The sequence below is a fragment of the Myotis lucifugus genome, unplaced genomic scaffold, assembly GCF_000147115.1.
Source record: "Myotis lucifugus unplaced genomic scaffold, Myoluc2.0 scaffold_332, whole genome shotgun sequence".
Taxonomy (NCBI): domain Eukaryota; kingdom Metazoa; phylum Chordata; class Mammalia; order Chiroptera; family Vespertilionidae; genus Myotis; species Myotis lucifugus.
This window is the reverse complement of record NW_005871380.1, coordinates 9,974-37,335: the sequence shown is the minus strand read 5'-3', so window position 1 is coordinate 37,335 and position 27,362 is coordinate 9,974. Positions and strand designations below refer to the sequence as shown.

At 53.3% G+C, this 27,362-nt stretch overlaps 1 protein-coding gene across 3 annotated transcripts; it reads left to right on the top strand.

Moving 5' to 3' along the window:
* The first annotated feature begins 240 nt into the window (after positions 1-240).
* Positions 241-26,551, top strand: CLCN7 (chloride voltage-gated channel 7). Of its 3 annotated transcripts, XM_023764444.1 has the most exons (25): positions 245-395; positions 8,814-8,885; positions 12,776-12,847; positions 12,990-13,055; positions 13,496-13,628; positions 13,929-14,038; positions 14,780-14,860; positions 15,526-15,588; positions 15,683-15,766; positions 16,953-17,046; positions 17,302-17,366; positions 17,855-17,971; positions 18,528-18,582; positions 18,968-19,028; positions 19,615-19,753; positions 20,142-20,235; positions 20,909-21,078; positions 22,332-22,383; positions 22,623-22,750; positions 23,036-23,121; positions 23,523-23,652; positions 24,371-24,421; positions 24,517-24,693; positions 25,029-25,109; positions 25,330-26,551. In XM_023764444.1, exons 2-25 carry the CDS (start codon positions 8,847-8,849, stop codon positions 25,414-25,416), a joined length of 2,235 nt encoding a protein of 744 aa, XP_023620212.1. In that variant the 5' UTR covers positions 245-395; positions 8,814-8,846; the 3' UTR covers positions 25,417-26,551. The 3 variants fall into 3 exon arrangements, with proteins under 3 accessions (XP_023620211.1, XP_023620212.1, XP_023620213.1); XM_023764443.1 differs by having other exon boundaries at positions 241-395; positions 25,029-26,551; XM_023764445.1 differs by lacking the exons at positions 245-395; positions 8,814-8,885; positions 13,496-13,628 and having other exon boundaries at positions 12,830-12,847; positions 13,867-14,038; positions 25,029-26,551.
* Positions 26,552-27,362: the final 811 nt, after the last annotated feature.

Here is a 27,362-nt window from a genome sequence, read left to right as displayed (position 1 = left end):
GGCGCCTGGGCGCCAGGCCCGCAGAGACTTCCACACCTCCGGGCCCCGCGCGGGCCGGGCGGCGGGGCGGCCTCCTGCTGATCTGCGCCGGCCCTGGGTCCGCGCATCAGTCTTCCCTCCCGCGGGAGCCGCATGGCCATGGACCGCCGCGAGTCGGGATCTGGGGCTCTGACGGGCCAAGGGTCCTTCGACGGCGGCGCTCTGCTGGGCCGGTGCTGGCGTGGGCTGCGCAGTGCGCGATCCCAGCGGAGCCTCGCGGGGACTCGGTGCTTCATCCCCGTTGTAAAGACAAGGAAGTTGGGCCGCGGACGGGTTCGGGAACGCGCCCAGGGTCTCCCTTGGCAAATGGCAAAGCTGGCATCGCAAGTTAGGCCCTGCGTTCCGGAGTCTCGGGAGTAAGTTCTGGGCCAGCTGCCCAGCAGGGATCCAGGAGCAGGTGGACCTCGCCATTACACGCGGGTGTTTTATGGGCGAGGTGGGCGGGCTAGCACGCTTGCTGTCATGTCCTTGACAGCGCGAAGCTAATATATTTCCTGACAGTTCACTCCAACATGGCTTTAAAGGGAAGGCAAATGGAATTCTGCTCAGGTGAATCCGGTTCTGAAGTATTTTTTTTTTCCTCTCAAAATTGTGATAGATGCCTGAGCAACTAGTTTAACAATTCCCAGATTTTAACAGTTTAGGTTGCAGAGTTTTCTTTTTCAATGAGATTAACTGAGGAAGTCGGCCACTCTTCTCTACAGGGATCAGGGCGATCCTAGGAATAAGTACTTGCACTCCGTTTCCCTTAGCAATTCATTGCAGCCAGACACACTAAGCAACAAGTCAGGGTGGTTGAAATGTGCTCAACATGTCAGTGATGCAGTTTGTGTCTTTAAATGTTTTCCTATGTGTTGTGTTAATTTTGAGTTAATGCACTGTTTTTGTTGATGGGTCTGATTTTGTTTTGTGCTTATTCTTTACTTTTTCTCCTCCTGTTCTAGATCTGCCCTTTAAATAATTGTATAGTGTTTAAGGACTAGGAGGGACAGGTGGCTGTTTCTCTAGAACTTATGGTTAGATTTCCCCAGCCCCTTAGAAATTCATTAGACAGTGAAGGTCAGAGCCTGCCCTTTGCTGGGAGGGTGCTGCTCAGCTTTATTTGAGAGAAGCCTGCTCAGATGCTTTCTGTGTCAGGTCTAAAGTTGCAAACTTGCCTGGTGGGGATGTGGGTGCTTTGTTATTTTCTTGCAACATTTCTGGTCTTCTTTCCTCTTTTAAAAGAAAGTTATCTGGCCCTGGCTGGTGTGGCTCAGTTGGTTGGAGTGTCATCCCATGTAACAAAAGATGGCAGGTTCAATCCCCGGTCAAGGCATGTGCCAGAGGCAACTGATTGATATTTCTCTCTCAAGTTGGTGTTTCTCTCTCTCTCTCTCTCTCTCTCTCTCTCTCTCTCTCTCTCCCCCTTCCTTTCTCTCTAAAATAAGTAAAAACATATCCTCAGATGAGAATAAAAAAAACAAATAAAATAAAGTTATCTGAAGTCTACAAAAAGAAGTATAAAACTGGCTTTAAGGGCTGACAAGTAAAGGGATTGGAAACCTTGAGGTTGGATTTGGGTTTATCTCGGGACTGAACAAATATGTTGGGGTTTCCCACTTCTCTTTGCAACTAGATACGTGAGTTGGCTTTTTTTGAAGGAGCCTGTTGATCTCCTCCCTTAAAAAGCGTTCCCTTAAATCTATGCAAGCTTTTTTGTCTGTTTGCATTTAATAAGAACAGATTAGCTGCTCTTAAACACTTTTTGAATAATTTATTGTGCACCTACTTTGTCCTGGCTGCATGCAGTTTGCCTGGGACACAGAGTTGCACAAAGCAGCTTCCTACTAGCTCCAGACTCACGGAGAAACAGGCCTGTGCTCTGTGAGGACTGTGAAAGGGGCCCCAAGGGCAGGAGAGGTCATATTGGGTACATTTTTAAAGAGTGCAAGAGCCTCAGGTGAACAGCCAGATGGGAAACAAGGGAATGTGTGTTTGCAACCCTTCGAGAGTTTGGGAAGTGAATCGGAGTGGAGAGTGGAGACTGGAAAGAGAAGTCTTGTCAGACCTGCAGGGGACAGCTGCTTTATCCCCACCACCTAGGCTGGACACAGCGCATTCTTTATTTAAAGAATCTTTAGCCCACCTGTGTGAACAAGTGCAAAGGGGAGACTAGAGGCATTTGTATGAGGAGCACCTCCCTGGGCCAGGTGCCCCAAGTACCTATCTGCAAAGGAGTTAATAGATGTGCAGCACTGAGCACAGTGCTGGTCATAAGACAGAAAACATTAGTCACTCTCGGCTGCATTGAAAACAGTTGCACAGCCCTGGCCAGGTGGCTCAGTTGGAGCACCATCCCGACACCAAAAAGGTTGCAGGTTTGATTCCTAGTCAAGGTACGTACCTAGGTTGTGGGTTCGATCCCTGGTTAGGGTGCATACAGGGGGCAACTGATGGATGTTTTTCTCTCCGGTGTTGATGTTTCTGTTTCTCTCTCTTCCTCTTCTCTAAACGAATCGTCGGGTGAGGATTAAAAAAACCCAGACAAAATAGCCAGCTGAACAAAAGTGATTGTCTTTGGGTTGCCATTCATGCGCAGCTCCCCTGGCAGCTGAGCCACTCGATGTTGGCTTTCATGCAGGGAGGGCCTGCTCTGGACCAGCAGGCTGAGTTCACGGTTAGGCTCGTGCACCCTACCTAGTGCTGCAGCAGAAGACAGCTTGTAAGCTGCTCTCAGTCCAGGGCCATTTGAACTAAAATGAAGACCCAGGCCAACAACTGCCCTATGGGAATGCTCTGGTCAACTGGACGTGAGAACTTGACCTCATCACCTCCTGGCCCTTAGGGTTTTTATTGCAGGATGTCCAGAGTTGGATCATGGTGTCATTGCCACCTTAGCACAGGCACAGCCTGCCCCGCTCCTGAAGCAGCTTCTCCGGGCAGAGTGAGGTCAAGTGGCTGCCCTGTGCCCAGGTCAAGCTGCTAAGTGCCCAGTGAGGAGGAGCAGGCGTGGCCCTGGGCATAGTGGGCTGGGGACCAGCCTGAGCTCAGCCTCTGTCCATCAGGACCAGGCGTTCAGAGCTACCTGTAGGTTGCTGTCCCCTTCGTGTGGGATATTGGTTAGCCAGTGAGTTCCTGTCTGCTGCTGGGGCACAGAGAGGGTGAGGTCAGCCAGCAAGTCATGGTCATGTGTGTGGGCAGTAGGAAGTGGACAGTTTTAAGAACTTATAGAAGGAAATCTGAGCCAGAAACAGATGCTCTGGGGCGGGGGCTGGGTATTTACAATGGTTGTAAGTGCAGGACATTTCCGGGGACCTTTGCTATGGGAAGCTGTGCCTGAGAATTCCCAGTGGGTGTTTAGAATCATTCTGGGGATCTTACTTCTCTGGGAACTGGGGTTACCACATGAGACTGTGCCTTGCCACAGACAACATCTCAGCATGCCAGGGAGGTGGGGGCTTGCAGGGAAGCTGCGGGCCTGTCATTTGTCATCTGGCCCCTTGAGTTCTGCTAATCATAAGTGAGCTCCTGCCTTTCTCTAGGTGGTTCCCACCACCAGGGCATCCCCTCCAGGAAGTCCTCTGCCTCAGTGTCTTTGTCCTCTTGTCCTTCCTCTTTATCCACTGACTCTCAGCCCCACTTTGTAGGGTCCCAACTGGCCACTCTGCTTCCTCCCCAAGGGCTCCTGTCCAGGACCAGTGTGGATGGGACAGCCACTGCCCTCAGGAAGCTCACAGTCTGGAGCGGCAGACAGAACCCATGGCCTGACAGTGCAGAGAGCTCAGGAACAAGAGTGACCCCAGGCCTAGCCAGAGGCCTTGGGAGGCACCCCACACCCCCTCCGCAGAGTTCCCACCCCATCTGCCCCTCCCCTGCACAACTTGCTCCTTTTCTTCCTTTAGGTCTCAGCCTCAGTGCTCCTCCTCATCCCCCCATTGAGCTCAAGTCTCATAGTTTACACTTACTTGTTTCTGGGAAACTTGTTTTCTTTGACTTGAGCCCCTAGCTGTAGCGGTCTTGCGTGCTCAGTGCTGAGCATGGAGCCTGGAGGATGTTAGAATGCAGAGCAGCAGAATAGGAAGCAAACAACCTTTAAGTTGTTTTTAAATTTTGTTTTAATTGTGGTAAAAACATATAACAGAGTTTATCATATTAACTATTTTTTTAATATATTTTGTTGATTTTTTACAGAGAGGAAGGGAGAGGGATAGAGAGTTAGAAACATCGATGAGAGAGAAACATCGATCAGCTGCCTCCTGCACGTCCCCCACTGGGGATGTGCCCGCAACCAAGGTACATGCCCTTGACCGGAATCGAACCTGGGACCCTTGAGTCCGCAGGCCGACGCTCTATCCACTGAGCCAAACCGGTCAGGGCCATATTAACCATTTTTAAGTGTACAGTTGAGTGGTGTTAAGTACATTCACATTGTTGCACAACCATCACCACCTTCATCCCCAAAACTCTTCATCTTGCAAAACTGAAACTGTGCCCATTAAACACTAACTTCCCCTTCCCCCTGCCTCTGGCAACCGCCATTCTACTTTCTCTCTCTATGAATTTGACTATTCCAGGGACCTCAAATAAGGAGAATCACACAGTGTTTGTTTTTTTTTGTGACCAGCTACTTTCTCCTACTATAATGTCATCGAGGTTCATCCATGTTATAGCATATTGTAGCATTTCCTTCCTTTTTAAGGCTGAATAATATTCCATTGTATGTATATACTATACCTGGTTCACCCATTCATCATCAATAGACATTTGGGTTGCTTCCACATCTCAGTTATTATGCATAATGCTATTATGAGTATGAGTGTACAAGTACTTCTTTGAGATCCTGCTTTTAATTCTTTTGGGTATATATACAAAGGTGGAATTGCTGCATCTTATGATAGTCCTATTTTTAACTTTTTGAGGAACTTTCATAATGTTTTCCATAGTGCCTGCACCATTTTGCATTCACACCCACAGTGCACCAGCTTCCAACTTATCATCCTCACCAACACTTGTTATTCTGTTTGGGTTTTTATTCTGGCCAAACTCACGGGTGTGAGGTGGTATCATTGTAGTTTTCTTTTATTAATATATTTTTACTGATTTCAGAGAGGAAGGGAGGAGAGAGAGATAGATCAGTGAAAGAGAATCATTGATCGGTTGCCTCCTGCATGCTCCCAACTAGGGATCGAGCCCACAACCCCGGCATGTGCCCTAACCAGGAAGTCATGGTTTGAACTGTGACCTCCTTGTTCATAGGTCGACATCCAACCACTGAGCAACCCTGGCCAGGCTCATTGCAGTTTTGATTTGCCTTTCCCTAGTGATTAGTGATGTTGAGCATATTTTCATGTGCTTATTGGCCATTTGTATGCCTTTGGAGAAATATTTATTCAAGTCCTCTGTCCATTTTTTAAGCAGATTAGGTGTGTGGGTTGTTTTTTTTTGTTTTGTTATTGAGTTGTACAAGTCCTTTATATATTCTGGATATTAACCCCTTATCAAATCTATAATTTTTAAAATAATTATGGACTTACAGGACATTGAAAGACAGTATAGAGAGGGCCTGCATACCTTCCCCCCAGTTTCATCCAGTGGTTCCATCTTTCATTGTGCAATACAGAAACCCGTGTTGACATCGGCACAGTGCGTGTATGTGGTTCTCTGCTATTAGGCCCTGTGTAGATTTGTGTGAGCACACCACTGCAGTCAGGGTACAGAGCATGCCCGTTACCATGCACAGCCCTTTGTCCTACTCTTACAGTCACCCCTCCCCCAATGATTAGTTCTCATCCCTGCAGCCTGACATTTTGAGAGTGTCAGGTCAGTGGAACCGCACAGTATGTAAATCTTTCACTCAGATCCTGTCCTGGAAGATTGAAGCCGGGCTATTGTGCATGTCTGTAGTTAGAAGAATCAGTATTTAATTTAACTTGTGTTTAAGGAAAGAGAAGAAAACAGATGCAACACCCAATAAATTATTGAACTTTGAGTAAATGGCCTTTTTACCACAAAAGATAGTTCCTAAAAGATGCCCATAAAATTCAGAAAAGAGATGATGAAAACATGAAGGTGTGGAGAAGGGAGAGAGCCCAGCCCAAGGCAGCGGCAGGGCTCAGCCCCTCCCGCTCATCAGCCCTCCTGGGTCCACACGGTCCCGCAGGGTGCTGTACCTGCTCATCTGGCATCAAGGCCAGGTGCAGAGGACCTTTGTCACCTGAACGAGTGAGTCCTGCCCCTTCTTTAGGCTGCGTGTGAGGTCACAGCCTGGCCCCAGAAACGTTTAGATGTGAAAGGAAATGCTTTATGGGGTTCAACTCTGGGCTGCCTTGGTGTGGTGGGAAGGACTGCCTGATGTAATTGAGCTGCTTTACGATCAGTGACAAATAAGATAAAGTGGTCAGCCTGCCTCTTTCTGTGGGCTCCATCTGTCAGGTTGGATGGCAAATCGGTTTCCCATTTTCCTTTCACAGTCCGACTCACGCTGCCTGGGCATTGCTCAGCTCGGCTTGTCCGTCTTTGTGCCCTGTCTGCCTGGCCGGTCTGCATGTGTGGGCATGTCCCCAAGGAAGTGTATTTGGTTGGACTTGCAGCTTGGGCGTGCTTCCAGATGACGTGTGTCCTGTCTGGAGCGTGGGGACTGCAGCCAGTGCCTGGCCACCTCCTGTTTAGAGTTCACTCTTAGCTGGGATCCCTTTCTCATAAGATTCAGCCGTTTGGGGGCATTGTCAATAGTTTTTAGAAGACATAAGATTCAGCCGTTTGGGGGCATTGTCAATTGTTTTTAGAAGAGAAAACAGCTCTTTCTCTCATGAATCACCTGTTCCGCGGATGTTTACCATATGTACATAGAGAAGTGCACATTGTGCAAGTGGAGCATGATCTCAAGTAGAACACGCACCTCACACGTTACCACCCCAAATATCTGTCCACTCCTAGCCCCTGGAACCTGTGCCTGGGACCTCACATGGAAATAGGATCTTCACAAACATGATCAAGTTAAGATGAGGTCGGATTGGCATAGTCTGACATCAGTGACAGGTGTCCTCTTAAGGAGAGGGAAATTTGGACAGACACACAATGAGGAGGTCGGGTGACTACGGAAGCAGAGATTAGAGTGATGCGGCCAGATGCCAAGGAATAAGAGCTGCCAGCACCCATCAGAAGCTAGAAGAGGCAGAGAGGGGCCTTGGGAGGGAGTGCTGCCTGCTGACACCTTGATTTTGGACTCTGGCCTCCAGAGTTGGGAAGGAATACATTTCTCTTGATATAAGCCCCCCAATTTGTTGTACTTGTTTACAGCAGTGCCAGGAGATTCAGACAACTTCCATGTCCTCTGAGCCCCCTCGTGCCCTCACTTTTCCTGTCCCCCTAAAAGTAGCCACTTGAGGCACCGGTGGTTCTCACCTGACTGTAAACTTCCTATACTGGAGTCACAGTGCACTCTTTGGCTGAATACCCCTCTGAGGTCCATTGTTGAGTGTACGGCAGACTTTGGTCCTATCATGGCTGCTTGTTTTCCTTTTTTCTCTTTTTTAAATATGTTTTTATTGATTTCAGAGTGGAAAGGAGAGGGAGAGAGAGATAGAAACACCTATCTATATATACAAAAGGCTAATATGCAAAGTGCTCCCGTGGAAGTTCGACTGGAGACTGGGCATTCTATCACTCGCTGTGACGTGCGCTGACCACCAGGGGGTGACACGGAACAAAGGAATGCCCCAGCCTGCAGCCAGGAATCCCCTCTGACTGGCAGCTGGAAGGCCCCGATGGGCCCAATTGCTGGCCAGGCCTAGGGACCCTACCCATGCATGAGTTTTGTGCACCGGACCTCTAGTCAATGATGAGAGAGAATCATTGATCAGCTGCTTCCTGCTGGGGATTGAGCCCTAAACCCAGACATGTGCCCTGACCAGGAATTGAACTGTGGCCTCCTGGTTCATAGGTCAGTGCTCAACCATTGAGCCACACAGGCTGGGCTGGCTGCTTGTTTTTCCACTGCATGTGTAGCTACCAGATGAAATGCAGGGCACCCAACTGCATTTGCATTGCAGGGAAACAAAGAATCACATTTGAGGTCAAGTATGCAATATTTGAAGCATACTGAGCTAACACATGGTTTGTTGCTTCTCTGAAATGAAAAGGTAACTGATGCCTGTGTTTTGTTTCCTAGTCCAGGCCGCTGCCATGCCCAGCAGTGGGCGTAAGAGAAGTCACGCTCCTGGTTTTCTGTCCTTTGTGGTTGACCTGCCCCCTGGGTCCCAGCATGTGGCCTCACTTCAAAGTGGGAGGGTTCTGGGGTTTGAGGGTATTCCTGCCCCTGGAGAGGAGGGCCTCAGACCACGTGTCTGGAGAGCTGGCCTGGAGGCCTGTGGCAGAACCACTGTCTCATGATGGGGGAACACATGGAGAATGGGTTGGGGGGCTCTGGGCCCGGGTTTTCTTGGCCAGGGGAGGGGGACCAGGAGGACACCAGCAACGTTGCCTGCAGCCCTGGGTTCTGGTGTCTAGTAGGTGTCTAATCTCTGAAGCTCACTAAAACAAGGAAGGGCAGGGCCCCTGCTGTAGGGAAGGCCTGGGCTTCCCATTCTGAGGCTGGACATCCTGATGACAGGCTGTGGGTGGTGGGGACAGGCCTGGGTCCAGCACTGGCCCTGCTGTTGTCCTCCACACAGCAGGTGTGGGTCTATGCTCTCCCAGCAGGGCCAGATGAGGCCAGACTATCCTGGTGGGGTGGTGATGCTTAGTGTAGCGTGGGCCTGTGGCTAAGTGCCCTGTCATTTCTTTTCTGCTTCCAGTCGCCCCATTCGGCGTCTTTCCAGATCGGACAGATGAGCAACGTGGAGCCGGACGATGAGCTTCTGGACCCAGTGAGTGGGAGTCATTCCCGTTTATACCCAGGAAGGACAGACGAGGCCTGCTTGGCGGAATTGCCACCTAGCCAAAGGCAGACAGTAATGAAAACCCAGAGGATGGCGGGTGTAGGCTCTGTGAGAGACGTGTGCAAATCTGTGCAGACCTCGGGCGGTTTTGTGTATGGCTCAGTGACAGACGTGGGCAATTCTGTGCAGAGCTCAGGGACAGATATGGACAGGGCCACACAGAACTCAGAGACAGAAATGGGCTGAGCAGAGCTCAGAGACAATGAGGAGCAGGCATTGGGGCCCCCAGAGCCTAGGTGACCAGGGAAGGCTATTCTGAGGGGCCATGTTCCCCAAGGCCAAGCCAGGTAGGGGAAGTGTGACAGGTGTTGAATGCTGATTGAGCATGCTCTGTGTAGGCAGAGGAAGCAGGCCAGGGCGGGTGCTGTGGGTGGAAGAGGGCTGCCAGGTAGGCTGGAGGAGGGCCCTGGGGGCAGGGCGGGCATCTCAGGGTGGATGTCCCTGGACAGCGGTGATGTCCTTTTCTGCCCCTGTGTCAGGCTTGGACTGTCCAACAGCTGCCAGGGGAACATGTCCTGAAAATGTCCACCCAGACTTGCATTTGACTTCCTCCTCGGGTGTCTCGTGGTCCTGATTTTCATTCCCCTGATGGCCAGTGATGTTGAGCATTTTTCATGTGCCGATGGCCGTTTGTATGTCTTCTTTGGAGAAATGTCTATTTAGATCCTGTGCCCATTTGTAATCAAGTTATTTTTGTTTTAATAATTGAGCTGTAAGAGTTCTTTATGTAGCCTAGACACAAATTGCTCATCAGATAAATGATTCGAAGAAACTTTTTCCCGTTTTGTGGATGTCGTCTCACTTTCTGACAGGGCCTGTGAAGCACAAAACCCTTTAATTTTGATGAAGTCTGGTTTACCTATTTTCTTGGGTTGTGCTTTTGTTGTCACATCTAAGAAACCATTGCCTAGTCCAAGGTCATAAAGAGTCACTGCTGTGTTTTCTTCTAAGACTTCTATATTTTTAGGTCTTGATCGTTTTTCACTAATTTTGTGTATGGTGTAAGGTACAGGTTCAGGTTCATAGTTTTGCATTTGGATGTCTAGTTTTCCCAGCACCATTTCATGAAGTGACTATACTTTCCCAGTTGAATTGTGTTGGCACCCTTGCAGAAAATCAATTGGCCATAAATGCGAGGGTTTATTTCTGACTCTCGATTGTCTGCTGTTAATCTCGGTCTGTCCTTGAGCCAGCACCACCACTGTCATGACAACTGTAGCTTTATAGTCACTTTTGAAGTCAGGAAGTTTGAGTCCAACTTTGCTCTTCTTTTTCAAGGTTGTTCTGCCTCTGAGACATCTCTTGCATTTCCATGTTGATTTTAGGATCAGCTTGTCAATTTCTTGAATGCTTCCAGATGGAATTTAGAGATTGTGTTGAATCTTAATGTTAAGTCTTCTGATGAACACAGGATATCTTTTCATTTATTTAGGTCTTCAGTTCCTTCTTTTCAACAATGTTTTATAATTTTCAGCATACAAATCTTACACTTTTGTTATATGTATTTTAGGGATAAATTTTATTTTATATATTTTATTTTTCATGCTGTTGTAAATAGAGTTGTTTTCTTTCTTTCTTTTTTTAAATATATATTTTATTGATTTTTCACAGAGAGGAAGGGAGAGGAGGGATAGAGAGCCAGAAACATCGATGAGAGAGAAACATCGATCAGCTGCCTCCTGCACGTCCCCCACTGGGGATGTGCCCGCAACCAAGGTATATGCCCTTGACCGGAATCGAACCCGGGACCCTTGAGTCCGCAGGCCGATGCTCTGTCCACTGAGCCAAACCGGTTCTGGCTAGAGTTGTTTTCTTTAAAAAAATATTTTTATTGATTTCAGAGAGAGGAAGGGAGAGAATTATTAATGATGAGAGAATTATTGATTGGCTGCCTCCTGCATGCTCTCTACTGGGGATTGAGCCCTCAACCTGGGCATGTGCCTTGACCAGGAATTGAACTGTGACCTCCTGGATCATAGATCAAGGCTCAACCACTGAGCCACACAGGCTGGGCTATGGTTGTTTTCTTAATTGCATTTCAGATGGTTCGTTGCCAATGCATAGAAATAAATTTTATATTTATATTACTGATCTTGTATCCTTCAGTCTTACTGAATGCATTCTAACAGTTTTTTAGTCTATTTTGGAGGATTTTCTACATATAAAATCATGTCATCTGCAAATAGAGTTTCATTTATTCCTTTACAATCTGGATGCTTTTTATTTCATTCTCTTGCCTAATTGCCATGGTAGAACCTCCAGGACCAGGCTGAATAGCAGTGGCAAGAGCAAGTCTCCTTGTCTTGTTCCTGAACTTAGGGGAAAAGCTTAGTCTTTCACCATTGACAGTGATGTTACCTGTGGGTTTTTGCTAAATGCCTTTATCAGGTTGAGGAAATTCCCTCTATTCCTAGTTGAGTGTTTTAATCATGAAGAGGAGTTGATTTTTGTTGTTGTTGTTGTTGTTGTTAGCCTCACCTGAGGATATTTTCTCCATTGCTTTTCAGAGAGAGTGGAAGGGAGGGATGAGTGGGGCATGTGAGAGAGACACATCAACTAGTTGCCTCCTGCATGCACCCAACCGGGGGCGGGGGTGAACCCACAACCCAGGTGCATACCCTTGACCGGAAATTGAACCCACAACCCTTTGGTGCACAGAGTGATGGTCTAACCACTGAGCACCAGCTAAGGCAAGAGGGGTTGAATTTTGTCAGATGCTTTTTCTGTGTCTATTGAGGTCATATGTATTTTCTGTCCTTTATTCTATTAAAGTGGCATTACACTTGATTCACTCACAAAACTTCTGATAACAAATATGTGGGGTTTTTCCTCACACCAACTAATTCTGTTTTTCCGGATACCACCTGGTTGTCCTACAAGTCAGTCCATTCTGACACTAACTGCATGATGTTGGCACAGACCCCACAGGCTAAGGGCTCAGTCCTACAAGACTGCCCCCACTTCAGACCCCAGTCACAAGTCCAGGTTGTCATTTGTGATTGTGACTGACCAGCTATAAATCACAGTTTCCCAGACCCTTTCCTTAGGTCCATAATTTGCTAAAGGGCTCACAGAACTCAGGGAAATATTTTACTTATGTTTACTGATTTATTATAGAGGCTACAACTCAGGAACAGCAGACAGTAGGTGCACAGGGAAGGGTGCAGAACTTTCATGCCCTCCAGGAGCGCCACCCCACAGCACCTCACATGTTCACCAACCCAGAAGTTCTCCAAACCCCTTCATTTAGGGTTTTTATGGAGGTTCCATACACAGGCTGATTAAGTCATTGGTCGTTGGTGATTAGCTCAATCTCTAGCCCCTCTCCCTCCACTGATGTTGGGACTGAAAGTTCCTGTCCTCTAATCACACCTTGATCTCTCTGGCAACTAGCCCCATCCTGAAGCCTAGGAGCCCCTGTGATCCCTCCAGCTCATTAGCTCACATAAGACACTACCCAGAGATGCCCAGGATTTTAGGAGCCAGGTGCTAGAAATTGGCACAAAGACCAATAATATATTCTCCAATGTACCACAGACGTTACAGTAATTGATTTTCAGATGTTAAACTACCCTTGCATTCCTGGTGTCTTGTAGGATCTAACCCACTGGCGTCTTGCTGAGAATTTTGTGTCTGTGTTCACAAGGGTGTGTACTTGTAGTGAGTTTCCTTTCTTGTGGCATCCATGTTCAGCTTTGGGGTCAGGAGAGCAGTGACCTCATGAGATGAGTAGACAGGTGCTCTGTCCTCTCCTCATTTGTGCTTTGCTCTTCAACGTGCTAGGTTGTCAGTGTGTGACTCTGCCTCTTCCTTTGCAGAATATGGATCCCCCTCACCCTTTCCCCAAGGAGATCCCGCACAACGAGAAGCTCCTGTCCCTCAAGTATGAGGTGGGCCTCCTCCCTGGGTGCCCATGCCCCTCACCGCCCCAGGCACTTCATTCCCCTCCAGCCTCACCCCCACCACCTGCCCGACGTGAACCTGGGACACCAGGGTCAGTCATTGTGTTGTCTGTGTCACCCTGGTCTGCAGAGCTTGGACTATGACAACAGTGAGAACCAGCTGTTCCTGGAGGAGGAGAGGCGCATCAACCACATGGTGAGTCTGGGGCCGGGCAGCCTGGACACCGCCCTAGGGACCCACGGGCTGGGCTGGTGCTACTCTCCCACCTGGGTGTGGTGATGGGTCCCCTCCATCTCCCTGCCCTCAGTCCTGTGCCGCAGGTTCTGGTTTGTGTTCTGGAGCAAGAGACACCCAACACCTGATACAGGAAAGGGCGTGTGTGTCACATTTCAAATACAACAAAGAAGGCGGTTCTTAGATGTCAGCTGCAGTGGCCAAGATGTCAACAACTGATTGTGGCTTGGTTGGGAACGTCATCCCCCACCCCACCCCAATGCTCCATCCTCTCTCAGACATTGACCTGAGGCTGCCATCATGGACTTGGGGAATTCCAGGGCCAGTCATGTCGTCGCTAGAGCAGTCTATGGCTGATGTCTTGCCACTGCACTCACCTCTGACTAGTGCCTCCCCCTCAGGCCTTCCGGACAGTGGAGATCAAGCGCTGGGTCATTTGTGCCATGATAGGGATCCTCACGGGGCTTGTGGCCTGCTTCATCGACATCATGGTGGAGAACTTGGCTGGCCTGAAATACAAGGTCGTCAAGGACAGTATCCTTTTCTGAGGGGGCCCAGCACAGGGGTGGAGCTTAGAGCAGAGCGTAGGGTCCCATGAGTGACTGCATCCCAGAGCGGGCCCAACAGGAGATATCTCTGGCCTGGGTGTTCGCCCTCCACCTGGGAGAGTTGGGAACGGGCAGTGGAATGTCTCTGAGATGTGCAGTTAGTGCATCACCCCCTCCCTGCCTCTCACTCCCCCCCGGGAACTTGGGGGTCGTGCTTGTATCAGGGTGCGGCACGCTGGGGTTGTACTCAGATGGTGGAGCTGATACTCGTCCTTGATGAGCCCAGATATCGACAAGTTCACGGAGAAAGGGGGGCTGTCCTTCTCCCTCCTGCTGTGGGCCACGTTGAATTCTGCGTTCGTGCTGGTCGGCTCCATGATTGTTGCCTTCATAGAGGTACGGCCACCAGGGAGCCCTGGATGGTGGGAACTGCTCCAGCTCACCTACTGCAGCTTCTGGCAGTGAGGTTCCCGCGGTCACACTAGTACAGATGTTAAACGGTTCAGTAAGAACACCCTCCTTACCCTGGTGGTGCGCCCACGCCCACCCCACACGGCAGAGACCATGGGGGAACGCACAGCTCACTTCTAGGAGGGCCCAATGGTCCAAACGGAGGGGACCACCCACCTGAGGGAATCAGACCCTCCTATGGTATCCCTTCATTCCAGGACTCTCCCAGAAGCCCTTCCTAGGGCCTGCCTCTTTCTGTGCTCTTCCCTTATCATGAGGCGTTGGAAGGAAGAAGCGGAAACATCCAGCAGCTTCTATCTAGTGTGCAGTGCGGTGCCCCCCTCCCAAGGGGGATCGAGGAACTCTGGTTCCTCTCAGCTAGTGCATGATATATGCCTCCGGTCTGTCCTAGAGTGTCCCCACTCTGCCCCTGTGGGAGGCACTGCACCTCCTTCCATTTCCACACCCAACCCCTCCCACACCCCACAGCATTTGCACCCCTCGGTGGTCGTTCTACATCTGGGGTGGGGAGAAGTGGGAAGCCCCTTCCCAGGCAGCTGTCCTGTCCAGTCCCATGTCATCCCCTCCCCACCCTGAGCACCATGAGGCTGAGTCTCCCTGGGCCTCCTCATCTACATCCATTCATTCAGCTTGGCCAGCTCCATGTTCTCTTCTCTCTCCTTCCAGCCAGTTGCTGCTGGCAGCGGGATCCCCCAGATCAAGTGCTTCCTCAACGGGGTGAAGATCCCCCACGTGGTCCGGCTCAAGGTGAGGAGGTGACCCCTGGGCTGGGAGCACGGTGCCCATCATGGGGATTCTTTGCTGGGTTAGAAACTTTTTGTTTGTCCACCTGCACCTCCTCAGTTCACCCAGACCATGTTGTGTGCTGCTGACGAGCATGTGCATGGATGTGCTGGAAGATTTTGTACATTTTCTTTGGAAAGTGGTGAAAACTTTCTCTGCACATTTTTTGTAACAGAGAAATGCTTCAGTGGTGTGCGTGCTGTGACCACCGCTGTGGAGCGTGTTTGTCAGTTCCTCACAGGGGTCAGCATTCCAGAAGGAGAGCACCTGTGTGGAGTGGGAGCCTTGCTGTGCGCTCTTTCCATTTCTCAAAGTTTTCCTAATACTCATACTTACTGTTCTTGATGACACACTCATTCCAAGGGGCTGGCAAGTCAGGCTTCTTCCCATGGCCATTTCCGGTGTTTTGTTCTGCGTGCCTCAGCCGATGCTTTTCTCCCGCCCCCATCTGGGGAGCAGGCGCTCCTGGGGGCCTGGACACACTGGGGGAGCAGAGTGACCTCAAGGGGGAGCGGTTGTGCTGGTTGTTATGTTACTAGTCTTGCTTTGTGTGCAGGGCTGTGGCTCAGGTCCTCAGACAGCGTGCAGTCTGTAATCAGAGACTTGACACTCTTTCCTTTGTGTTCCAGACGCTGGTGATTAAAGTATCTGGTGTGATCCTGTCCGTGGTGGGAGGACTGGCGGTGGGAAAGGTAATGCAGCCCGAGGAGCGCTGCTCGGGCCTGAGTCCCCCTGCCCTCCATGTTCTCCTGAACTCGCCTGATGGGGCTGTCCTGCACTTTCCAGGAGGGGCCGATGATTCACTCGGGCTCCGTGATTGCTGCTGGGGTTTCCCAGGGGAGGTCAACGTCACTGAAGCGAGATTTCAAGGTGAGTCCTCCTGATGCAGATGTCGACAATGAGGGTGACCGTGAATGTTCCTTGGAAGGCGGGTCCTTCCTGCTCTGTATCAAGACCATCCTGACTTCGCACCTGAGGGTCTCCACAGAGTTCTGTCCTGGGTGGCTCTCCCGGGCCTGCCAAGGACTCTGCTGGGAGCCTGGTTCGCAGGGTTTGGTGGGTGTGCATTTCCCTGAGGAAATGGCCTCAAAGGCCTGTGTGACCTAGAAAGGGGTCAGGAGAGACGTGCTGGCAGACAGAAGATGCTTAGTTTCCAAGATACTCTTCAGAATAATGTCACGTTTCCCCAGAAAGCCACCAGCTTTTTGATGGGCATTGCACTGAATGTATATACGAATTTGGAGACAGTTAACATTTTTTTACAGAACAGAGTCTTTTAAAATCAAGAATACACTTAAGTTTTTTTGTTGTTGTTGTTCTCACTCGAGAATATTTTTCCATTGATCTCTTTTTTTTTAGTTTTTTTCTTTTTAATTTATCTTTATTGTTAAAAGTGTTACAGATGTTCTCTATTTTTCCCATTGACCCCCTCCACCCCATACCTACCCCTCCCAGGCCTTCACCAGCGTATTTTCTGAGTCCATGGACTATGCATATAAGTTCCCCGGTTAATCTCTACCTCCTCACCCCCCACCCCTGCCTTCCTTCTGAGATTCATCAGTCTGTTCCATGCTTCTATGTCTCTGGATCTATTTTATCCATCAGTTTATTTTCTCTGTTGATTTTTAAAAAGAGAGGGAGGGAGGGAGGGATACAGCTAGAAACATCAATGTGAGAGAGACACATTGATTGGTTGCCTCCCACATGCCCCCCTAGGACCAGGGATTGAACCTGTAACCCAGGTACGTGCCCTTGACTGGGAATGGAACCCGAGACCCTTTGATGCGTGGGCCGATGCTCTACCCACACCGGCCAGGGCCTAAAGTTTAATTCTTGTGATAGAATCTCTTCATTATTTTCTCGTGGTTGTTGGTGTGCAAGGAAGCTCTCTCTTGTTGCCTCTTCGGTTCCGCAGTCCTTGTGAGCCCAGGAGTTGATGAGTTGACTGTCTAGAGACTTCCTCTCCCTCCACCGCCTCCCTCCCCGTCCCTTTCTGAGAAGTGCCCTTGGGGAAGCTGGCTAATGCCCTGCTCCTGTCTGTTCTGCCCCATTGCAGATCTTTGAGTACTTCCGCAGAGACACGGAGAAGCGGGACTTTGTCTCGGCAGGAGCCGCGGCTGGAGTGTCTGCTGCGTTTGGGGCCCCTGTGGGTGAGCAGGGGCCCTGCCTGGTTGACAAGTGACGGCCTGTGTTGGGCAAGCCAGGCTGTCTGTGCCTTGAGAGGAATAGTTTGGGTGTTTGCAGACTTCGGTGCTGGGTGGTGGTGAGGATGTGGGGTGCCTCCCGAAAGGCCCCATGGCTGCCTCTCATGTGGGCTTGGTGCCGTGGGTCTGGGTGTGAGGGGCTCTGGGTGCGGGGCTCCCTGTGCCTGGGTAGAAACTTCAGGCTGGGCCACTGCGTTCCAGGCGGGGTCCTCTTCAGCTTGGAGGAAGGTGCCTCCTTCTGGAACCAGTTCCTGACGTGGAGAATCGTAAGTGCCCACAGACGGCGCCTCTCCCCGGGTCAGGCAGTGCCCACATCTCACTTTGGTGTCCTCCGTGGTCCAGTAGACACCACACTCTGGGCCCACGCTTCGGTGCCCTCGCCTGAGGGGCCTGTTGAGCTGTGGTTGGAGCCACGCCCCGTTGGATTTTTATGGCCCAGCTCTACCTCACTTGACCCTGAAGTGTTGCCTCCTGCCCTTCCCCTGTCAGTCAGGTCACTGTTCCACCCTGGGGCTCCTTCAGCTCCTCATTGGGAACCCCCAGACCTCATACACCTTTCCTCGGCTCTGTCCTGGCTTGACCCCACACTCGCCTGGCTGCCCAGCCTCCTGTCCTTTAGCTTCTGGAGGGGCTCCAGGTGCCTCCTGAGTGAAAGGAGAGGCAGCCCCTTCTCCTGCAGCCCCTCCCCAGCTCCCAGGTTCCTCTCGGTGGGCACGGTTGTTCTGATGGTGCTTGTTTCTCTCTCTGCCCACAGTTCTTTGCTTCCATGATTTCCACCTTCACACTGAACTTCGTCTTAAGCATTTACCATGGAAACATCTGGGACCTGTCCAGCCCCGGCCTCATCAATTTTGGAAGGTTTGACACAGAGGTAATGTGGCCCGTTGTCCCAGTCACTGTTTCTGGTTCTCCGTGCTCGGCCACGGCTGTTTACTTAAGGTTCAGCCCGAGACCTGGGGCTTCTGGGAAACTCCATCTCTTCGCTGAGATTGAGCTCTGTTCATAAGCACCAGGGCCAGGGGTGCTCTTGGGAAGCACACATCCAACCTGGCGTGCAGGGGAGGATGCCCCGGTAGCCAGCCCAGGGGCACCTTCAGGGTTGTCTCCACCATCTGTGGATTGTTGGGCAGTGACACAGACTGTGGTCCTGGGCGCTCATGCACCAGCTTAGGGAGGGTGAGTAGGAGAGGCCGGCGCCCCTAGGAAGGCCGGGACCAGACACTGCATTGCCAGACACTGCAAGGGGGTCCTGCTCCCGGGCCGTCCTTGCACAGGGACACAGTGGAGCTCTTGGGTTGTTTGGGTCACTAGACGTGTTCCTAGGTCTCTCCTTCCTGCCCCCCTTGCTTCCCCATCTGTCAAGTCTGAGTGGCAAGAAGCTGATAACACATTTCCTCACAGAACATCTGCTCTTCCTCTTTGCACAGACGATGGTGTACACGATCCACGAGATCCCCATCTTCATCGCCATGGGCGTGGTGGGTAAGGGCCATCCCCAGAAGGACACCAACCCACCTGGCCCCACACTTCTCCATCACTCGAGATGGCAACCCCCAGGGGGAACAAAGCATGTGGTGGGGTCAGGGCCCGCTTTGAAATGGCTCCTCCAGGAGAGAAACCCGCACCATAAAGAAACCAGAGCTCTGCTTCTCCATTGGGAAGCCCATCTAAGAAGTGGACTGGCCCATCGACAGCATCCATTACTCTGCAAACCTTTCCCTGAAAGGAAGGCAAAGCCTTTCAGAAATAAGCCCCTCTGTCCATCAGAGTGTGGTGATGGAGTGCGGGTATTTCCACAGACCCCTCCCAGTCCCTCTGCTACGGGACAGCCCAGCCGTCCTTACACGGGACCCCTTCCTGGCCGCAGGTGGTGTTCTTGGGGCTGTGTTCAATGCCTTGAATTACTGGCTGACGATGTTTCGAATCAGGTGAGAAATGATCTGTGGCTCCTGGGGCCTTTGAAAATGGACTCATTGTGGGCCGTGCCCACAGGGCCACATGGAATGCCACCTGCCAGTGTGCATTCCTCTGTGGTGGCTTGTATGTGAGGGGACAGCATGGGGCTGGGGGATGGATGGGGTAAGGCTAGGGGAGGCCTGGCAGGGGAGGCACTGCCTGTGGATCCAGCAGCCCTGGGGTCAGGGTCTTTCTGGCCTCAGTCTGGTCTGCCCAGGGCCATCTTGAGCCCGGGCGTAGTTAGCTGGGATGGCTTCTCTTGCCATTTGGAGAGCCATTACTGGAGCTTTGGGGTGGGGTCGGGGGGAGGGGAGGCGAGTTCTGGCTTGGGGAAGCACTTCCTCCTTCTGCAAAAACTTAAATGATGTTGGAGGGCACCCAGGTGATCTGAGGACGTGCAGGAGTCTGGGTAGGTTGATGACTAAACGTGCTGCATCACCCCCCTAATCAGTGTCGTATTATCAGCTCTTAGTATTATCAGCTCTTATCACAGGCCCAGGTTGCCTTGGTAACTGCCCAGGTGTCCAGAGGCCTGGTCCATCCCAGTGTTTGCTCTAGGTACATCCACCGGCCCTGCCTCCAGGTGATTGAGGCCATGCTGGTGGCCGCTGTTACAGCCACTGTCGCCTTTGTGCTGATCTACTCGTCCCGGGACTGCCAGCCCCTGCAAGGCAACTCCGTGTCCTACCCGCTCCAGGTAGGAGGTTGGGCCACCAGGCAGGGGGCAGGGCAGGCCTCTGAGGAGGAGCACTCGCTCCCCAGTCCCGGCAGGAGAGCTGGTGGCACAGCGGGACTCTGAGCTCTGGGCAGCACAGGCTGGTGTGTCCTCAGAGAGTCGGGCAGCCTGCTGGGTGTCGGGAAAGCTGGTGTTCTCAGGCTGGAGTCTCCCGGCCCTCCTCCCAGAATGTGGCCTGACAAGGACCGAGGAGGACTTCAGAAGTGGGGGCTGTGGGTACGGACCCGAGAAACGCAGCCTGCCTCCCCTCGGAGGCAGCAGCCCGACCTCATCCTGCCACGTGGTTGGCGCTTGATGCTGGGCAGGACTGCCCCATCCCACTGGCCCGTCCTCTCTCCCAACCTTGCAGCTCTTCTGTGCAGATGGCGAGTACAACTCCATGGCTGCTGCCTTCTTTAACACCCCGGAGAAGAGCGTGGTCGGCCTTTTCCACGACCCCCCAGGTGTGTCCGTGCTCAGCGCTGTCAGATGCCCATCGTCACGGGGCCCTGCCCCCTCTGGCCTGATGTGCAACAGCCCACCGACACGGCACAGAAGCCAGAGTAGATGGCGTCAGACTTCCATGGTGCTACTCCCTGGTGCTGCTCTAGCGTCATCTTGCCCCTTAGAACCCGTAGGCTGTCTCTGATGGTTTTCTGTCACAAATAAGAGTGCTGGGACTTTTCCGGTCCTTATGCACGTGACAGGAATCCACACATTTAACAGAGAAGCATTTACATGTGGGGAAAGGCCACGCCCTTTCTAGAAAGTGCTGAGTGAAGCCAGCAGTTGGCACCAGGCCTCCTGACATGCTGGTCCGGGGTTTCTGGAAGTTACCTAGTGTGGAATGTGGCTGGTGGCCTTCTCCCCTGACCCGTGGTGCCAGCTGTTTGCACACTGATTTCAATGGTCACCTTCTCGGCCTCAGGTCACTGTCCTGCTGGCTGCACTGGGCCCCACTTGCCCTGGCTCCCTCCGTCCCCGGGCAGAGCAGCCATCCTCCTGCCTCTAAGGACCCAGCCCCCAAAACCCCATGCTCTGGCCTCTGAAAATGGGGACACTTCCGGGGGCTCTCGGGGGTGTCTAGGGGTCAGGATATGACCTGGAGGTGCTGACTGGTCAGCCTCTCTCTACTAGGCTCCTACAACCCTATGACCCTTGGCCTCTTCACCCTCGTCTACTTTTTCCTGGCCTGCTGGACCTATGGGCTGACAGTGTCTGCTGGCGTCTTCATCCCATCCCTGCTCATTGGGGCTGCCTGGGGTCGGCTCTTCGGCATCTCACTGTCCTACCTCACCGGGGCCGCAGTAAGTGGGGTCTCCGTGCACCAAGCGCGTGGGACCAGAGCTGGGCTGGAGGGAAGGGGCAGTTCTGGTGCTGCAGCCTCGGGGCCACTGTGAGTGAGGGCAGTGGGCTCCCAGTGTGGTGGTCAGCGCCTCAGAGCCTCTGGTCATTTTACATGGCCATAGTTTTCTGGCTGCTGCTGTTCGATGGAACATGCCATTAATGTAGCCGTGCATGTGTGTGGTCCAGAGACAGTGTCGGGGGGAGACGCTCAGTGGTTATCAGTGAGCGAAGGTGACATGGAAGGATTGGGCGCCCAGCCTGCGGACACTGGTGACTGGCTCTGTGTGTGACAGGCCTTGCCCTGCGCCCCGCGGCCTCCCTGGCCTCCCTCTCCACCTGCCACCATGGGCACCATGGTTTTAACTTTATGTGAAGTCCCTTTTTTAAAACTAGTTATTCAGATAAGGTTTTTTAAAAAACTAAACAGAGCAGGCGAGTCTCTCCCGCACTGTCCCACCACCCACTCCCCTGGCCAGACGTGGGACAGGCTTTCCTCGGGTCTCAGGTTTCCTCCCGGGCACAATGTTTTGTGGTTTTTAATTGCAACATGATTCACATACCATACACCCACCCTTTAAAAGTACAATCCAGTGGTTCTATGGTGTGTTCAGAGTGTAACCGTTGTTACTATGTCGGTTCAGGACATTCTCATTACCCCAAAAAGAAATCTGTCCCCCAGCATTCACTCCCATGCCCCTCAGCCCTTGGCAGCGCCCTCTGCATTCTGTCTCAGTGGCCTTGCCTGTTCTGCCCGCTTTATGTGAGTGGGTCACACACCAGGCGCCATCGGTGCCGGCTTCCCTCACTGAGCGTGCAGCTTTCAGGGTGCATCTGTGTGGTAGTACGTGTTGGATTGTCACTCCCTCGTCGTGCGGGGTAGGCATTTCTGCAGATGACAGTCACTGCACACGTGGTGCTGGCCTCTGTCCCTGCATGCACCTGTAGCTCTGCCTCCTCCATACGCAGTGTCCTCCTGCCTCGTGCTGCCGGGTTCTCCGGCTTATGCCGACGGCGTGATTCATGCAGGGCGTCCTGGATTGGGCCACTCCGTGGGTATTTCCAGGCCTTGTGTTACTGAGGAGGAGCAGGCTGTTTGCACATGTGCATAAGCTCTCCTGGATGTGACATTGCTGAGCGCAGGCAGCCTCGTGCATCTTGGTGGGTTTGGGTAGGGGGTGTCATCCCCAACACCACCTCTGTGTCATCCCCACAGATCTGGGCAGACCCCGGCAAGTACGCCCTGATGGGAGCAGCTGCCCAACTGGGTGAGTCCTGTCTGCCACGTGGGCAACCCAAGGTCAGGAGGGGCAGGTACCTCATGGAGGTCGAAGGCCAGGTGTTCAATTTAGTGTCATCGACCACTCCCTGCAGGGTGTAGCTGGGCCCTGAATGGATGGTGATGGGCTCTGCACAGAGAACATGGGCAGGCAGGGGTGGGTGGAGTGGCCTACAGGGGCTCGAGACCACCCTACCTCACCCAGCTCACCTCTCCCTCCCTGGGCAGGTGGGATCGTGAGGATGACGCTGAGCCTGACAGTTATCATGATGGAGGCCACCAGCAATGTGACCTATGGCTTCCCTATCATGCTGATCCTAATGACCGCCAAGATCGTAGGAGACATTTTCATTGAGGTGCAGCTGGTGGGAAAGGCCTGCCTGCCTAGCCCTCATTGTGGGTCCCATCCCCATGCCCTGGTCTCAGAGCCTGAGAATGTGGGGACTGGGCTCTGTAGAGGAGGGAAGGGGGCCCCTGCAAAGCCATCCCCCACGTTGGTGGTAGGCACAGCGTGCCTGGACCCCTCCCTCAGTGACAGGCACAGTGCTCTCCCTGAATCCCCCCTTGGTAGCTGGTCATTGCACCCTGTGACCCCTCCCTCATGTCAATACTGTGCCTGATGCCTGTCCCCTCCTCCCCAGGGCCTGTACGACATGCACATCCAGCTGCAAAGTGTGCCCTTCCTGCACTGGGAAGCCCCGGTTACCTCGCACTCGCTCACCGCCAGGTATCACCTCTCTCCCTGTCTTGGTTTAGGCTGACGGCCTGCAGGCCTGGGGCTTCCTCTCCACACTTCGGCCGAGGGCAGTGAGTGGTGCCGACGCTCTGGCAGGGTGGGTGTGGGCAGCCAGGAGCAGGAAGGAAGCCACCCGCCTGTGTGCGAACATCTGGCAGATGCTCTCCAGGTGTTGGGGCTGCAAGCACCACCCAGGACGGGTTCTCCCAGGGCAGCACCTGGGCTCTGTGGCCTCCGGGCTTCCTGCATCCCTTCTCGTGGCTACTGCATCCAGCAGCTTCCTGCCTGTTGAACTTCATTTCTGCTGTGAAGAGAGACCATTCAGGAACCCCCAGGGACACATGGTTTGTGACCCTGTGGCCAACAGTGGACGAGTGTGTGCTCTTCCACAGGGAGGTGATGAGCACGCCCGTCACCTGCCTGCGGAGGAGGGAGAAAGTGGGCGTCATCGTGGATGTGCTCAGCAACACGACGTCCAATCACAACGGGTTCCCTGTGGTGGAGTCCACCGACGATTCCCAGGTACAGGGCCTGGGTGGGTGGGCCTGGGTCCGCTGCTGTCCCACAGGAGCCCATAGCTGCAGGCCAGGTCCTGCCTCCCTCCCTCACAGGGAAGCCATACTCTTCCCCTGTACCTGTCAAGCAGGGCATGGGCAGGGTTGGTTTGTAGGGACACAGAGACTTGTCTGGGTTTATGGTAGAATTCCACTAACTGTGAAAGGAGCCGAGTCCCACAGCTGTGTGAGCGCTGTCCCCGTGGGTAGGTTAGTGCCAGGCCCGGTGTCACGCTCATACCCCACGCTGCACCATCAGCCGTGGCTGTGCCTGTTGTCAGGAGAGGCCTGACAGCACATGTGGCCCACCCAGTCCCAAGCTCCCGAAGGTTTGGGGTGAATTTTGTCAGGGCCGGGTCTGCCTCTCCCCCCAGCACATGCCGCAACCCAGGCACCAAGTTCCTTGCTCTTCGTTGCGAGTCCCCCTGCCCTCCCAGGTGTTTGGGGGTTAGCAAGCCTGTGCCTTTGGCAAAGCCAGTGCCAGTCGACTGTGACCATACGTTGATGGGGGGTGTGGCGGGGAACCTGACTAGAGCCAAGGTCCCCGAGCAGACGTGCTGACCCTGCTGCGCAGACACTGCCTGCCCTCCCGTTCACACCTCTGAGCTTTCAGCAGGGCCTCAGCCAGGCAGGCAGGTAGGACTTGGGCTCTGCTCGCAGACAAGGCCATTTTCTCTTCCCTGCAGTCGGCTCGGCTCCAGGGCCTGATCCTGCGCTCCGTCCTCTTGAAGCACAAGGTAGGCTCCTCGGCACCTCCGGGTGGCGGGAGATGCAGGCTGGTAGCTGGGGTTCTGACATGCCTTGTCCACTGCCTGTTACCTGCTGCCCGCAGGTGTTTGTTGAGCGGTCCAACAGGGGCCTGGTACAACGGCGGCTGAGGCTGAAGGACTTCCGGGATGCCTACCCACGCTTCCCCCCAATCCAGTCCATCCATGTGTCCCAGGATGAGCGCGAGTGCACCATGGACCTCTCTGAATTCATGAACCCCTCCCCGTATACGGTGCCCCAGGTGCCTGATTCCCACTTGCAGGGTCTTGAGTGGCCTTCAGTGGCTTGCCAGGGAGGGCGGGGGTGGAATCCATGGAGAAATGGGAAGAGCTCCATCCTTAAACTCAGGTCAAGGATTGGGGGATGGGCATGGCTGTAGAGCCAGACACCAGCAGCATGACTGGGATAGGGCTGGTTGGCATGGGGGGAAGGGGTGCTTTAGGACGCATCTTGATGTCCTGGTCGCGACGGGTGTGATGGGAGACGGCCAGCCCTGAGCTTGGTGGGTCCTGCCTCTGCTCTTGGCTGGAGCCAGTCTGGGCCAGTGGGCAAGCTGAGGCCCTGACCACATTGCAGGAGGCATCTCTCCCTCGGGTGTTCAAGCTGTTCCGGGCCCTGGGCCTCAGGCATCTGGTGGTAGTGGACAACCACAATCAGGTGAGTAGCCAGGGAGGGCAGAGGGCCCCTTTCCCTGCTGGCCTGCCTGCCCTGGCCACAGGTGCACAGGTGCTCTCTGCAGGAGACTCTGAGGCCCAGGATCCAGACTGGTCATATGTCCACCTCCGGGTCTCCCCCAAGCTGTGCTGTTCCCCCCACATGCTTCCACAGAGGAGGAGTGGAGCCACTGGATTCCTATGACCTGGCTTTGTTCCCACAGGTGGTCGGGCTGGTAACCAGGAAAGACCTGGCCAGGTACCGGCTTGGGAAGGGGGGCCTGGAGGAGCTCTCACTGGCCCAGACGTGAGACCCTGGCCCTGGCACCTCACCTGGGGTCCTGAACACGCTCCTCGGGCGGCAGCAGATCTGTTGTCCTCAGACCTCGGGATGGCCCAGCCGGTGTGTGAGCGTGACCATCAATAGGCACCTTGTCAATGTTCCCCACCCTCCCCCTTGCCTCAGCCCCTTGGATGTCACTCTCCATCCTCCTGTTTCTTCGCCCTCAGGGAGCAGATGTTCATGCACATGCTCACTTCCTCAGCCAGCGAGAGGTCATGTGTGCATGTGTGTGTCTCAGTGCGTGTTTGTGTGTGTTCATGGTGTGTTCACGTGTGTGAGGCAGCGAGCAAGCTGGGCCCTGTGGACTTGAGTGCTGCAGGCCCCCAGGGCGGGGCCACCCTGCTTCTCTGCTCCTCGTGACTCTCAGTGCTGGACAAAAAGATCACGCCGCCTGGACACTGCCAGCTGGAGGCCTTGGGCCTTGTCCCCACGGCCCAGTCTGCGGCCGTGAGGTGATAGGCCTGTGCAGCTGGGACCTACCTGGGCAAAGGCCCAGCCGAAGGACCAAAGGCAAGGGCTTGGGGCAGCAGACTGGAGCAGGCTGTCAGGAAGCCGGCTGTTCTCCAGATTCCTGCGTGTGCCCTGGCCCGCAACCCGACTCGGGAGGCCATGGGCTCTGCGAGGAAGTCTTGGCCAGAGGAGAGCTGAGAACCACCGTGGGCCTGAACCCGAGTTCTGTCACACATGCCACCCAAGCCCTCTGGAGCTGGAGTCCAGATGAACAGCTGTTGCCACTGGGACCGAGGCTGGGAAGGCGGGTCTTCTCAGCATGGGGCTGGGGTGGGCCAGGGGCTATGTTCTGGGCGGCTCTGATTCCAGGCCAGCTGCTGGGCTTTGGGCTGAGCTGCCGAGCCTGCAGCAGGGATGCTGTTCCCCTCCAAGGAAGTTTTTTAAAGGTGATTCCCAAGTCCCCACCATCTCTGATGAGGTGATTCAGATGCTTTAGTGGGGAGCTGGTGGGTGCTGCGCCTTGGTTTTAGCCCCTTTCAAGGGGGTGGGGCCTCGAATCGCAGGTCCAGTCCTGGTGGGGAGTCCTCTGTGGGGGGAGCAGGATCTGAATGTGGGAAGTCTGAGTAGGAGAAATAAAGGAATTGTACCAGACAGCCTGCGCCAGCTTCCTGTTTCTGCTTAGCATGGACCACAGTCTAGCAGCCCCGGATTCCAGGGCCATGGGGTGGGGGTGTCTTGGATGAGACCCTCCTCTGCGTGATGCGGGTGGACAGCACCCCAGAGGATGTCACTGGGAGGGAGACACAGATGAGAGGCCAGGAGACCAGGGGGTTGTGTAGTTCAGGCCCTCACACTTCCCTCAGGAGAGGACCCCCGGGCACCAACCACGCATCCTCATTTGAATGTCTGGGCAGTGTTGTTCCTGGGCAGCTACAGAGCCTGGTGGGGAGGGCTTTTACCCATCTGTCTCCAACCTGATCTGCTTGGCCACAAGGCGTGTGGTGTGGCTCCCCCTGGAGGAGAAGTTGACAAGCATTCTTGTCACAGGGGAGAAGTTGACAAGCATTCTTGTCACAGGGAAGCCCCAGCCAGACCTCAGTGGCAGGTCTAGGTGACATGGGGAGGGCGAGGGGCTCACTTCTGGTGCACCGGCCTGAAGTGAGACCTAACCTTCACCAGCCTTCGGACGCGGTGGGGAGAAAGCGAGGAGGCATTTCACTCACTTTGTGTTGAGTACATGTTGAAATGGTATTTTAGATGAACTGGGTTAAATAAAATGGACTATTGAAGTTCACTCCACCTGGCTATTTTCTTTTTTTAATGAATTTTATATATTTTTTAAAACTTTATTTTCTGCAAAGCCAATCAAGTGTTGGGTGGGAATGGTGTAAGAGTTATTCTTGCATATTCAGGAACAGCAAGCACTCAGTTACAGAAAATAAGAACTTAAAATATTTGAATCAA

Bases quoted from the DNA above. Each gene is read 5' to 3' on its own strand.
- CLCN7 (XM_023764443.1), top strand. From the start codon at position 8,847: ATGAGCAACGTGGAGCCGGACGATGAGCTTCTGGACCCA. The intron at 14,861-15,525 runs GTGAGGAGGTGA...TTTGTGTTCCAG, and splicing joins CCCACGTGGTCCGGCTCAAG to ACGCTGGTGATTAAAGTATC. The intron at 15,589-15,682 runs GTAATGCAGCCC...TGCACTTTCCAG, and splicing joins GAGGACTGGCGGTGGGAAAG to GAGGGGCCGATGATTCACTC.